Here is a 13,725-nt window from a genome sequence, read left to right as displayed (position 1 = left end):
CGGAGCATCGCGCGTCGCTCGGGCTGGCGCGGGACGTTCGGCCGGAGCCCCGGCTCTCCCAGACGGCCCCCGACTCCGAGCCCCGAGGCAATCCCTGCCCGGCTCCGCACGGGCCGCTTTCAGGTATTCCCGGCGCTGCTGGAGGGGCTCGTTCCAGCTTTGCGAGCAGACGGCAGCCTGCCCGGCGCTGCCTGCCCAGGCTTGCACAGGCCGAGCAGAGCAGGCTGCGGGCACTGCAGGTGGAAATCGCTAGAGCAGACCCACGCAGGGCGCAGAGGCGTAGGGTCGGGCCGGTTTCCACAGGGGCTTGGGGAATGCCGGAAAGGGGGAACAGTCCCTGCGAGTCCCACCTCCGGGCGTCAGTGGGTCCGGCTGGCAGCGGTGCTTCGGTGCAGAACTGACTGGCTCCCCTGCTCGGCCCCGCGCTGCCCCAAAGCGCACCCGCAGCTTCTGGGTTGCCTTTGAACCCGCGCAGGCGGACTCAAAAATAGGGGGGCTAAACCATTCTTTGTCATTGCCTGGGCTCTGAGAGACACCTGAAGACAGTGGAGTCCTTGGGGAGCAGCGGGGACGCGAGGGTGGTGCCATCCCAGGCGGGTCGCCAAGGTCCGCAGGGTTTGCGCCCCAGGCCCTGCCCTGCCTCAGTCTCCCTGCACGCTGCGCCCCCGGCCCCGCGTGGAGGCTCTCTGCAAAGCCCCGTCCCTGTCCCCGAGGCAGGGCCCCAAGGCACGGTCCCGCTCTGTGGCGCACAGCGAGCCGCGGCCCAAGCCCCCGCGCAGCTGCTGAATGGGGCGGCTGTGGAAAAGCCGTTAGTTGCGGTGACTGGGGCAGCACGCCTGGCCGGGGGCCGGCCGGGGGCTCTCGGGGCTGCACAAGGCTGCTGTTGTCCAGGGGTAATCACCCAGCCCAAGCACAGCCCATCCCCGTCTGCAGCCCCAAGAGGGGACCTCCCCGCACAGACCTGGGGGAGCACAACAAACCTCCCCAGGTGCTGCGAGTTGCCCACGGCCAGCCATGCGGGACACCCGGGTCCAGTGCCCGGGCCCAGTGCCCCCGCCCTGTCGCAGCCTGGCTCCGCACTTCAGTTTCCCCCCGGGTCAATCAGAGCCAGAGGGGCTGTGTTGGAGGACAAAGCACTGGCGTTTTCTTCTCCTTCAAAGCCCTTCTTCTGCCTCCCACACTCTCGCTCCCCATTCATGCAGGACTCCCAAAGCTTGCTGACTTGTGTTTGCTCCGCCTGAGGACAGGCCCAGAGCTGCCCCAGCATCTTCTGAGAGCAGCAAGAGCGCGCTCCTCCAGCTCTCGGCCTAGGGGCTCTGAACCTTTGCATATCCCCTTCTCTCCTCCACTTGCTTTTCCTGCAGCGTGAGCTGCGCTCTGGGCCCCGCGCAGCGTGGGCTGCACCCCTCTGACCACCGTGAACCACTCTGGGGCCGGGCTGCAGGTTCCCCTGGGCCACAGCATCCCTCCCGGGCATCTCCAAGCACTTCTCATACTCCCAGCCCCTCCAGCCCAGGCAACCCCGTGCTGGCCCCCAGCCCCAGCCCCGTTCCCCCGCCAGTGCCATGCAGCAGCCCTTCCCATGCCCTCCTCCTGCCTCAGCTGTGTGCCTGGCCAGCCCCCCCCCAACACTTTCCCAGCCAAATAGACTTGATGATTCATCGGAAATGATTAAATTTTTTCCCCACAAGATTAGTTGCTTAAAATGGCAATGCTGGGCAGTGATAAGGCTCGTAGTCCTTGCGCTGCCATGCAGAGGGGAGGCCTGCTCCCAGATGGCGTGTTCACTGGGAGGAACAAGTGCGAGGGAGCTGTGCCATCGCCCACAGGCTGCTCGCGAGCCGCTCTCCGGCCCCACGGCTGCAGTGTGGGGATGCTCTCGCAGCTGGCGGTGGCAAGAGCTCCCTGTCTGCAGTGGGAGCATCTGCCCCCCGAGCGGGTGCCCGGGGCTCGAGGACCCCCTGACATTGTGCTCACATTTTCCTCTCCCTCCAAAGGGCAGGGTGCAGCACCAGAGGAGCATCAGGCTCTGCTCCTCTTGGAGGAGGGAAGGGCATGTTCCATTTTGCACAAAATAACGCGATTTAAGCCCCGCAAATGCCACTCTGTGAGGGAAGAGGGCCGGGGGGTCCCGCTTTCCCGCGGGAAAGCATCCACCAAGTCAAACAAACAAGCGGGAGAACCCAGATGACACACCGCTGGTGAATTTTGTTCTGGTACTAACTTTTATGCTGTGTTAAAAATAAGGCAAAACGTTGCTAATAAAACCTCTGCAGAAAATTCCCAGCAGTTGGAGAGGGCAATGCCGCTCCCCGGGGAAAACAGGCTGGCCAACCGCTGCAGTGGGGAGCATGCCACCCTGAAACAGCCTTCCGCTGTTACTGCCGTGGCTGCCCCTCCAGTTGGTTGGGCCTCTGCTTTTCAGACCGTTTAATTTTGAAGAAAACTTTTTTTTTTTCTCCCTATTGAACTAACGGTTCTGGGGAAGACGGGCAGGATTTGAAAGCAAGGCCCCACTGCTCTCACAGCCGGCGTGAAATCGCCCCGCCACGCTGTGTGCGGCACCCGGTGGGCTCGGGGTCTCTGTGTGGGGAGCGCAGCGGGCTGGCCACCTTCATCTTCCCTCTCTGCCGCCTTATCTCACGCCTTCTTATTTATTTGCTTACCTAATGGATTTGGCTTCAGCTCCCGTTCGCTGCAATGCAAACAAACAGTGCGGATTAAGCTCCCGTGTCGCAGTCCCACGCGCGCAGCCGGAGCGGGAAGGTCAGGGCGCGCGGGTCCGGCCCCAGCTGAGGCACGGAGCAGCTCTCACTCGCTCGGGCAGCCGAGGGGCTACGAGTGTCTGGGCCCCCGCGGCTCCCAGCGCTCTCCTCCTCCAACCCTCGTGCCGCCGCTCAGGTGAGAGGCTGCGCCCGGGCGGGTGGCTCTGCCCCTGGAGCAGTGGGACTCGCCGGGCCCTGGCAGAGCTGCTGCACGGCTGCTCCTCTCTGCTGGAAACATGGGCACTGCAGGGCAGCTCGCAGCCCCCGAGGCAGGGCTGATTACCCTGGTGTTATCTGAGCATTGCAGGTTGCAGGCATGATCCGAAGCGTGTAATTGCGTTTGTTTTTCTCCTTTGGCTCCCGCTGAGCCTGGCTCTCTGCAGCCGGAGGGGACCGATGGCCAGCGTGCAGAGCCAGGCATAGGGCCCGGGGCTGAGCACAGGCTGCATCTCAGCACACGCTTCAGCCCCTTCCACCTTTCCCTGCCCTCCCAGCAAGAGCCCTGGGGCCTGGCTGGATCCTGCTGACGCTGCTGGAGGGAGCCGGCCCCCGTGCAGGCTGTGCCAGCAGGCAGCACTCTGCTCTCCTGCTGTGCGTGCCCTGACATGCTGCTTGGCGTGCCCCAGGTGAGGATGGGGGGCCCCGTGCCTTCCCCAGCCCCTGCAGCCCCTGACCATGCCAAGGGGGCCCAGGGCAGCCCGGGTGGCTCGGGAGGGGTCTGCGGGGTGCCCAGGGTGCTCTGTGTGCCAGCTGCCTCCCAGCAAGTGCCCCTGCCGGGGCCGGTGAGCGATGAGCTGCTGGCTGGTGCTGGCTTCCCGCACGGCTCCGGGGTCGATGAAGGGCAGGCGTGCAGGGCGGAAGTCGGCTGCCGCGTCCGCCTAGGCCTGCACCTCTTCACACAACACCGTCAGGGCCGAGAGGGGCCCCGCTCCCCAGGGAAGGGACGGGACGCAGGCCAGTGCCGTGCTTTCCCACACCGCCCGGGAACGGCTCGCTGCTTCCCCGCCGCTGGGGCACGGCAGTGCTGAGGCTCACCACCTCCAGGCAGAAGCCCCTGGGGCACCTTCCCACCTGCCCCTGGTGCCGCATTTTGGGGTGCTTTAGGGCTCACGCAATACATTACGGTCTGGGGTAAGTACGGGGACCTGCCTGGGCTGGCTGACCTCTGGCTCCCCATTCCCTGGGTGGAAGACCACGTGCCGTGAGGGCAAAGCTGCCTTGGGGTACCTCCACCCTGTCTCTGTCCACCTCTGGGAGCCCTCTGATGCCCCTGCCCTACAGCTCAGGAAAACGCCTTCTTCCACCCCACCTTTCCTGGCTGGGCTCCCAGCAGCTTCTTTGTGTCTCCCCTCTCCTTCCTCTCCTCTTCTGCAGGGCCTTTATGTGGGGATTATTAACCATGGCTACGGGGCCTTTGTTTAGGAGGGGCCAGGAGCGGGAGCCAGACGAGGAGCTGGGCAGGCAGAGGAAGGAAGGACGTGAGCGGAAGGGGGGAAGGAAGGTGACATCTGGATTTCTGCGCTAGAGGAGCACGATCTCCTGGGGCAGCTGTGTGGAGATGGCCGGGGGCTTGGCGGGCGCGGAGCAGTGACAAAGCCCCAAAAGAGGAGCCAAGCTGGTGAGGGTCACCCAGCCCCACACCATCCAAATCGCAGCCCCCAGCATCCACCCCGGTGATGGTACTGCTGTCAGAGGACAGACCCAGGAGCCCCAGGGCTCCAGCTCCCTTGCAAGGGCTGGCCTGTGGCGTGCAAGCGGCAGGGGCTTGGCCGTGCTCCGCAGGGAGCAGCGCAGGGGTGGCGAGGAAGGCTGCGGAGCCGTGCAGCTCTCCCCTTGCGCCCTGCCCCGGGGCTCTGACCCTCACTGTAAGCGGGGTGGATGGACGAGGACAGCTGGGAGGAGCGAGCACTCCTGGGGAAACCTTAGCCGATGGGGAACTCCTGGGGAAACCTTAGCCACCGCCAAGGCGCAGGGGGAAGGAGCCCTCCGCCTACGGCTGGCCTGTCACTCGACATCCCGGGGGTACAGGCTCCCCACGGCCCAGAGCAGGTGCAGCCCTGGGACAGCGTGCAAGCAGCCACGTACTGCCCTCTCACTCGCACGTGCGCGGCCGGGCTGGGCTGGTCATGCGCGTGCCCCGGCTCCTCTCCCAGCCCCAGTACGCTGCCGCCCTGGTGTGAGGGGCAGGCAGGCTATGGGGCTGGGTGGGATGGGGGCTGACGAGGCAGCGGGGAGAAGCCTGGGGACAGCTATTTATAAACCAGCCTTTTCCTTCGGAAGACTTCCGAGTTCATCTCCCCCCAGCGCTGGCAGGAAAAAGGCCCCATTGTCTCAGCGCCAGATGGGATCTGGCCAGGCACTCGCCGCACAATGGGGCAGATTATGCGCCCGGCCGGCGGGGGTCCGGCAGCAGGACGCCCTGGAGGAGCAGCTGCTGCCAGCGCCCGCGCAGCAACACCACGGCACGGGAGCGAGGCAGGCGGGGGTCCCGGCCACGCTCATTTGTCACCTCTGCTAACGCCACAGCTCTCTTGCCACGGCTGCCCGGAGGAACGAGGAGGAGGAGCACCCCTGCCCTGCGCTCCTTGTCACCCAGCTGTCCCAGCTCGCTGCCGTGCCACTGAGCGGCACGCTCCCCTCTGCCAAGGAAGGGAGGAGAAGCCAGGATGGGGGCCCAGCATCACCCCCTGTGATCACCCACTGCCTGTGGCCCCAGGCAGCGCAGTCTTCATCCCAGCTTTGTCTGCAGGACTGGGGGCTCCCCGAGGACAGCTCGTTAGGAGTGACTGAAAGAAAGTGTAATGAGAGATTAGCCCCAGGCAGGTGGCAAGGCCAGCCCCAGCTTTGGGGGAGCCCCTCTTGCACCCATGGGCTGTGGAAGATCCCTTTGGAGGGCTTTGGGGAAGGCTCCCTGCTGCTGTGAGGGCACACGGAGCAGAGGAGAGGGCGGACAAGGGCAGCCTGGGAGAAGGCAGTGAGCAGTGCACAGTCCCCAGGCCACCTCCCCGCACCACTGGCCCTGTACCCGGCTCGGTCCCACAGCATCGGGGACACACCGGAGCACCAGGGCCCAGGGGAATTGTGGGGCTGGCCAGGCCAAGCAGGGATTTCTCCTTGCAGGACTTTCCCATGGAAGAGGACTTGCTTTTCCCAGGGCCATCTGGCCAAGCTCCAGGAGGAGAGAGATATCCCAGCTCCCTTTGCGGGGAGCCACGCAGCCCTCCAGAAGCACTGCGGGCAGCCCTCGTGCTTCCACTCTTCCAGCAGTCTGCTGGGCGAGCAAAGGCAGGGATGGTGCCTGCTGCCGGGGACATCTGGGGAGACGGGTGCCCTCCAGCTCCCGAGCCTTCCCGCGGGCTCTCCCCAGCAGCCCCAGCTGTGCGGCACACAGGACGGATGCTGACTATCGTTCCCTGCCAGCAAGGATGTGTGAGGTGGGGGATGCCGTCACCTGTGCCTCCAAGGCTAGGCGAAGGCCAGAGGAAGAGCGAGCCACGCCATCCTGGAGCTGAGCCCGAGTGGGGACGGGGGACTTTCCTGGAGCGGATGCACCGGAACAAGCTATTGTTCCAGCCTGGCCTGCGAGCACAGGGCTGCAGGCGCCCGCCGCCGCTCTGAGGGCATCTGCCTGGCCCTTGGTGGGGGGACCTGAGGTAAGGCTGCTGGCAGTGCCCAGGAGGACCGTGCTGGGCTGGATGGCTTCTCCCGGGCACTGGGGCTGCTGCACGGCTGGGGGCCTACGGGTGAGGACACCCTGGGGACAGTCCCAGCTGCCCGGCCAGCGGCCAACGTGCTGGGAGCGATGGCGTGATGCCAGCGGGACCCACACCCCAGAAACACCCTTCCTGCCTCAGGGCAGTGGCAGGGCAGGATGTGCCAGCAAGGGCCCGGGGAGGCAGGGGAAGATGCTGGGGCTGGGGAAGCTGCATTTCCCCTGCGAAGGCAGGCCTGGAGGGACCCGTGGTGGTCCCCAGCTCTGCAGCTGCAAGCTGTGCTGCCAGCCATTTATCTGTGTCGTGGTGTTACCCCAGCCGGCAGCTGAGCACCACGCAGCCACTTGCCCATTCCCCCCCATCGGGATGGGGGAGAGAATTTAGGAGAGTTAAAGTGAGAAAGCTCGTGGGCTGCGATAAAGACAGTTTAACAGGTAAAGCAAAAGCCGCGCGCACAAGCAAAGCAAAGCAAGGAATTCATTCCCCGCTTCCCACGGGCAGGCAGGCGTTCGGCCATCTCCAGGAAAGCAGGGCTCCATCACGCCTAACGGTGACTTGGGAAGACAAACGTCATCGCTCTGAACGCTGCCACCCCGCCCCCCCTTCCCCAAGCTCCTTATAAACTGAGCATGATATCGTACGGTATGGGATATCCCTTGGGCCACTGGGTCAGCTGTCCCGGCTGTGTCCCCTCCCAACTCCTTGTGCACCCCCAGCCATCCCGCTGGCGGGGCGGTCTGAGAAGCAGCAAAGGCCTTGGCTCTGTGTAAGCACTGCTCAACAACAGCATGTCTATCTAACAAAAACATCTGCATATTATCAACGCTGTTTCCAGCGCAAATCCAAAACATAGCCCCATACTAGCTACTATGAAGAAAATAACCCTCCCAGCTAAAACCACGACCCTCTGCCACCCACAGCCTGTTCCCAGCCAGTTTGCTGGGACCTGCTCAGGGCGCAATGCATGGCAGCCCCGCTGCTGCCAGCCTGGCCCCCAGCTCCACACAGCCCGGACCCCAGAGCACAGGATCGTGATTCCCTCGCGAGGCCATTGGGCTCCACAGAGTTCCTCAAGGACTGTCACACCTGGCCCTGGGGTCGCTCGCACATTTCCAGCTACAAGCTGCGAGGACGCAGCGGCTACGGGGGCTGAGGCAGCCCTATAGCTGGCTTCCTCTGCCTGCTCTGTTTCCCCAAAATGGGGGGTGGCTGCCTGGCTGCAGTGAGCTCAGCACCGGGAAGGCAGCTCAGAGGCATGATGCAGCAGCAGCAGCCCTGCGGCCGGGCTTGGTGCCAGCACAGCCGGTGCACCGCACAGCCCCCGGGGCCGCAGCGGGTCTCCAGGCAGGGCTGCCTGCAGGGCAGGCAGGGGCGCGCACACATCCCGGGCTCCTGCGCCCTCAGGGTGGGCTGTGGTGGCCCTGGTGAGCACCAGTGCAGCCTGGCTTATGGCAGAGCCCCGTCTACCCTGTGTCAAACAAGCACTGAGAGGCTGAGGAGCGGAGGGAGCTCACAAGCGGGGCCCATCCTGTTCTGCTGCCTGCAGCTGCCAGGGGCACAGCTGGGAGTGCAGTGGCATCGCGCCCAGACCTCCAGCAAGTGCAGGGACAGCTGGGGGGACCCTCCTTGCAAGGAGGGGTCCTGGCCATGGCCCTGCAGCTGGTCACCCTGGCAGGGACCTCTGTCCGCCCCCCCCCAGCAGGGCCCCAGGAAAGGATTTTCCTTCCTTGCACCCCAGCCTCACAGTCCCTCCACTGGGATCCCCGCTCCACTCTGCTCCAACCAAATCAGAGTTTGGCCTGAACTGATCCCCCGGGTGATCCCAGCCCCCTGCATCCCTCTTTGCCCCATGCCAGGATGCCTGAGCCCTGCACGTCTCTCCAGCAGGTCTGGATGCTGTGGAGCCGGACACCCTACAGCAGGGGAGAGCAGGCACAGGCTCCCCTCTGCCCCTCAGAGCACGGAGCCACGATGGAGAAGCCCTGCTACGGAGCTGTGACCCCTAAACCCTGCAGCCCCCGACCCTCTCCAGCCCCACAGTGGGGACCCCGCCAGGGCACAGCGACTCAGGCGCGGCAGGGCCCTGGGAGGGGGGAAGGGGAGGCAGGTGCACGGCTGGAGGAAGGGAATGAGCGGAACACGCCCAGGCCTTGGCTCGGCTCTTTTTTTTTCCTTCTCCTGTTTGGTAAAGCAATGAGAACTCCAAACATGACCATAAATGCTGAAAGCATCCTGACTCCGTCACGTGGGCGCAGGCACCCACACCGCCGGCGGGATCCAGGCACCCGCTGCGAGGGAGCTCACAGCCAAAACCGGCCAGGCAGGGAGGGGATGGGGCTGGCGGAGAGCCGGCCAGCAGGACAGACCTCAGACAGGGGCAGACCGACCGACAGACAGGGATCTGCAGTCCCGGCAGCCCAGCCAGCGCTGCGGCTCAAGAAGAGCTGGATGGCACCAAGCAGCATCGGCCCACGCAGAGCGTGCCAGGAGCGCCCCCGGCTCCCGCCCCAGCTCGGGGTGCTACCGGGGGAGCAGATGTAGGGAAGGGGACCCCAGCATCCTGCTCCCTCGGGGCTCTTCCCACGCTACTCAGGGGTGCAGCGCTTCCCTCCATGGCCCCGCGCTGGCCGGTGCCTCAGGGGGCTGCAGACGTCTTTCCCGCGGGTCATCCGCTCCGCTTGCTCTCCCCTTCCTTAAAAAGCCTTGGGCTCCGGGGCTGGAGTTTCCCGAGCTTGTCATCGCTACCAGCGTGGCGGGGCTCGACCGTTTCCCGGAGCGCGGCGGTGCAGCGAAGGCGGGAGACGCCGGCAGCCCCGCACCCTGCGCGGGAGCCGGCAGGGAGGGCAGGAGCTGCTCTGGGGCCGTAACCTTGGGCCAGGCCGTGGAGTTATTCTGGGACCTCCTGCAGGAAACCGCTTGGTAGGGTGGGAGCAGCACCGCCCCGGGCTGACCCCGCCAGCGAGCGCAAACCTTCCCCGTTGCAGGGCTGAGGCTGCCGCAAACTCATCGTACGTGCGGTCCCCGGGACCCTGTGGGTGGTGGGTGCCCCCCCGCGCTGCTCGGAACCGGGGTGAGGGGGCCGCCCTCACGCCCCGGCCGCCGCCGCCGCCCCGCTGGGGTCGTGCCCGGGCTGCCCCGAGCCCCGCCAGGGCTTGAGCGAGCTCCGCGGGCCCTTTAAACGCGCGCCTGTGGGCGGGGCCCGTCCCCACGGCGACAGCCAACCGGCGGCGCCCCTCCCGGGAGAGGCCGCGCCTCCGGTGGCCACGCCCCCGCCGCGTCCTCCGAACCGCCCAATGGGCGGTTGGGAGAGACGCAGCCCTCGCCGCCGATTGGCCCGGCGTCGCGCGGCAGCTGCAGCGAAGATGGCGGCGCCCAGCGCCGGGGGGCCCCGAGCGGGCCGGGGCTGATGGCGCCGTAGGGGCCCCGGCAGGGCGCCTGGCCGCCTCCCGGGCCCGCCCGGCCGCCATGGACCTGCTGTTCGTGCTGCTCCGCGGCCTGCGGATGGCCCTGGACCTGCTGGTCCTGGTGCTGGACGTGAACTTCTTCTTGGTGTCCTCGCTGGTGTCGGCGCTGCTCTGGCTGCTCACCGCGGCCTGCAGCCTCCCCGCGGCCGCCGCCGCCGGGGCGCTGGCCTGCTGGGACGCGCTGCTCCTCTCGCTGGCCTCCCTGGCCCGGGCGGCCAGCTGCCTGGCGCTGGGCGCCCTGCAGGGGCTGGCCGGCCTGCTGCGCAGCTGCTGCTGCGGCCTGGAGGGGCTCAAGGTGGCGGGGCACCTCCTCTCGCACCTGGCGCTGCGGGGCAAGGAGCTGCTGCACCGCGGGCTCTGCGGCCTGCTGGGCTGCGGCCAGGCCCTGGCCAGGCAGGTCTGCGAGGGCCTGGCCATCGGCACCAGTCTGCTGGCCTACCTCATCAACAGCCTCGTCAACGTGTGCCTCATCGGCACGCAGAACCTCTTCACCCTGGTCGTGGCCCTGTGGGACTCCGTCGCCAGCCCCTTCCTCAGAGTCACGGACCTGCTGGCTGCTTTCCTCGCGCACGTCTCCAGCGGTGCCATCGCTCTGTCCATCCTGCTGTGGTCACCCTGCCAGCTGGCCCTTGAGCTCCTGGCCTCCGTCGCCGAGCTCTTCATCAACATCTTCTTCGTGAATATTTACGGCCTGGGCTTGCTCCTCCTCATTATTGTTGTCAGCACCTTTGTCTTCAACCCCGGGCTGCTGTGGACGCTGACAGGCTACGTGCTGGGCTACTTCAACACGCTGCCTTCCTACCACCGCCTGCAGCGGGATGTGTGGCGGCTCTATCAGGTGGCAGTCCTGACGCTGGGTATGGCCATGACCTCCCAGGCCTGGCGCAGGTTGGTGGACTGGAGTCTGCAGGTGACCAACTGGAGCCGAGGAGGCAGAACGATGAACCGGGAAAGCAACCAGCGAGGGGCAGCTGTGCCCGCCCCGAGACCCGCGGCCCCTGGCAGGCTGACACTGGCAGGGATTGGCCAGCTGCCGGCCGAGCACGAGGACCAGCTGGAGGTGGAGCAGGTACCACAAGCGCGTCCTGCTCTAAGTCGAAGTGCAGGACAGCGTCTCCAGCCGCCGAGGGAGGAACCAAGCACCTCCTGGGGGAAAGCTCCGAGGAGGCAGCAGCTGAACGCAGCAGCTGGGGATGGTGAGGCCACTTCAGATAATGACCCCTGGATGCTCCTGAAAGAACAAGAAGAACGTAAGAAATGCGTCATCTGTCAAGACCAAACCAAGACAGTACTGCTTCTGCCCTGCAGGCACCTGTGCCTGTGTCGGGAGTGCACGGAAGTCCTCCTGCAGCAGTCCATTTACCAGCGCAACTGCCCACTGTGCCGCCAGATGATCCTCCAGACGCTCAATGTGTACTTGTGAGCCCAAGGGGCGGGCGGCTTGGGTCATTTTCCCAGGAGGTCAAGGGCACCCCTGTCTGCCTCTTGCCGGGAAGCAGAACTTCCCAGGGCTGCCTTGAGCAGCTTCCAAAGAACTAAGGATGGTGCTGAAAGGGCAAAAGGCTGTTGAGGGGTGTCTGCTAGCCACATTTGCTACGTAACTAGATTGTAGCTCTTGCTAGCAAACACGATAACTGATTTCTGCAGCGGGCTGAGAGAGTTACCTTTTTTTTTGTTGACAAGTTTCACTGTTTCGGGGCCTGTTGCCTCGAGCCTGCAACAGTCTGAGATCCAAAGATGCTCTGGTCCTTCCTAGCCAAAGCTGATGGAAAGGTTAAAGGCTGTGCCCTCCTGGGAATCACAGGGGCTGATGCAAAGCAAGGGAGGGTTTTTCCCAAGGTCTGACCAGAAAACTACCTGGCAGGCTGCATTCAGGCCTCTCTTGTTCTTCCTCCCACCATCTAAGTCGGGGAGCTTCCTGGGAAGGGAGAAGCGTGCCCCTTTTGCAAGGCCCTAGGAGAGCAACGAACACACTCATGCTTTTTAGGCTTTGCTGCCAGCGGGCTGAGCCTGGTTCTCAGCTGGAGAAGAGCAGGGTTTCTGGGGTACTTCAGTATCCCAACCACTGCGGCTGTGGTTTTTGAGCTTCCTATTCCAATGAGGAGCCGTGATGAACGTGGGCTCTCTGCAGGCCAGACGACTGCGGAGCTCAGCGTTGCTGCCGCTTCCACGCATCATCTATGCAAGACTAGCAAGCACACATCAGGTTACTCGCCTGGGAAGGCGGGAGGGAGTTACTCTTTCTGCAGGGGCGGTGGTGCTGCTTGGGGAACCTGAGGAGCGTCTGGCTGGCCAGTGCTCGCAGCCCTGGCAGCAGCAGCACGCGCCTGAGCCAATGCTGGAGAATCCTCTCTAGATAATACACATTTTCTTCAGGCTCAGAGTGCCATGGAACTGGGTGGTTCATACCAGTGCTTGCTTGTTCCTTCCCAGGCTGGGCTGGCTGGAGGGAGTAACTCTTTGGGAGGAGAGGGGACACCCCAAAGCTTCTGGGAGCCCACCGAGACATTCCAGCTCCAGGCACAAGTTCTGCATATCTGTGCTGCAGATCTGCGCTGCAGATCTGCAGTTGCGTGCATGGAGCAGTACCAGGACCATGGCTATCTTTGATTAGGGCAGGGTTAGACTGCTGTTCTGTCTTACTGTCTGTCAGAAATGTAGCTAGTTTTATTTACAAGTGTCCCCTGAAGTCTAATGAGGGCATCCGATCCTGGCTGGGGAGGCCCGAGATGGCTCGTCCCGGCTTGGTCAACCATTGCTGGGGCTGCAAGAGGGCCTTGCACTAAAAAGCTTTTCCTTTTCCAGCTGCTTGCCTGAGGTCAGCTACACGCCACAGCCAATTTTGGCTGGAGCCAGACTGGAAAGAGTCTTGACTCCTAGACTGCAAGCCAAGAGCCTGAGGGCGGCTGGCATGGTCTTCCTTCTCTATTTTCCTTCTTGATTAGCGATTTAAGCCAAAACAGAAGCAGCGGAGAGGCAAGGCCATGCTGGGAGACGCCTCTGTGCTGTAAGCCCGAGCAGTGCTAAGATACTGTCTTGTCAGAGAGCGGCTTTGCTCTTGGAGGTGCTGCAGGGGCTGGTTGCCCCTGCATTTACTGGGGGCCGGAGGGACTCCCTGGGACAAGCTGGGCTCCTGAGCACTAACGGGTGTCAGAAGGGCCTGACCCCCGGGCTGTCAGCTGCTTCCACCCCACTTCGCAGAGATGCGGAGCTCACTGCCCGAGCCCTGTTGCTCAGCCTCTTGTCCCTGTGCCTCCCCAGACCCACACCACCCACGTTTATGTTTGCTCTCTCCAGCCACCTCTCTTGTGGCTGCAGCCAGTGACACTTGCAGTCGAGTAGCCAAGCCCTTGCCAGAGCAGCACGTGCGGCCCCACAGACTGCATTCCCCAGAGTCCTGTTTGTCCCAGGCACTTGCAGAGGTCTCGCCAAGGAGACAGGGACCTGCTCCTTTCCCTGGGCGTGCCTCTGGAGACACCCAGGACTGGGAGTGTGGCCACGCTTCTGGCTGCAAATGGTGGTGTTTGGTCAGGTCCAGCACATGGATCTTGGGATGCAATGTTTCCTACATGAATTGGGGGGGGACACGACACCTCCCCAGGACTGCAGTTTCTCCCCTCAAACCTTTCTTCTATTATACCAGTCACGCTTATTGTTTTAGGGCCTGTTTGTTTGCTGCCTGTTTATAAAAAAAGAGAAAGCTTTGCCTTAAGTTTAACTCTTTGCACTATGGACTAGATACTGAGCAGATTAAATTTCTTTTACCAAAAACTACCTGCTGCC

At 64.0% G+C, this 13,725-nt stretch overlaps 1 protein-coding gene across 3 annotated transcripts; it reads left to right on the top strand.

Moving 5' to 3' along the window:
* Positions 1–3: 3 nt before the first annotated feature.
* Positions 4–13,713, top strand: RNF26 (ring finger protein 26). 3 transcript variants are annotated; one of them, XM_054803372.1, is made up of 2 exons: positions 4–123; positions 8,366–13,713. In XM_054803372.1, the coding sequence occupies exon 2, from the start codon at positions 9,944–9,946 to the stop codon at positions 11,363–11,365; it is 1,422 nt and encodes a 473-aa protein (XP_054659347.1). In that variant the 5' UTR covers positions 4–123; positions 8,366–9,943; the 3' UTR covers positions 11,366–13,713. The 3 variants fall into 3 exon arrangements, with proteins under 3 accessions (XP_054659347.1, XP_054659344.1, XP_054659345.1); XM_054803369.1 differs by having other exon boundaries at positions 5,292–13,713; XM_054803370.1 differs by lacking the exon at positions 4–123 and adding an exon at positions 2,088–6,418 and having other exon boundaries at positions 8,363–13,713.
* The last annotated feature ends 12 nt before the right edge of the window (positions 13,714–13,725 follow it).

This window comes from Grus americana, chromosome 24, assembly GCF_028858705.1.
Source record: "Grus americana isolate bGruAme1 chromosome 24, bGruAme1.mat, whole genome shotgun sequence".
Taxonomy (NCBI): domain Eukaryota; kingdom Metazoa; phylum Chordata; class Aves; order Gruiformes; family Gruidae; genus Grus; species Grus americana.
The sequence above is the reverse complement of the archived record's forward strand: the minus strand, read 5'-3'. Positions and strand labels throughout refer to the sequence as shown.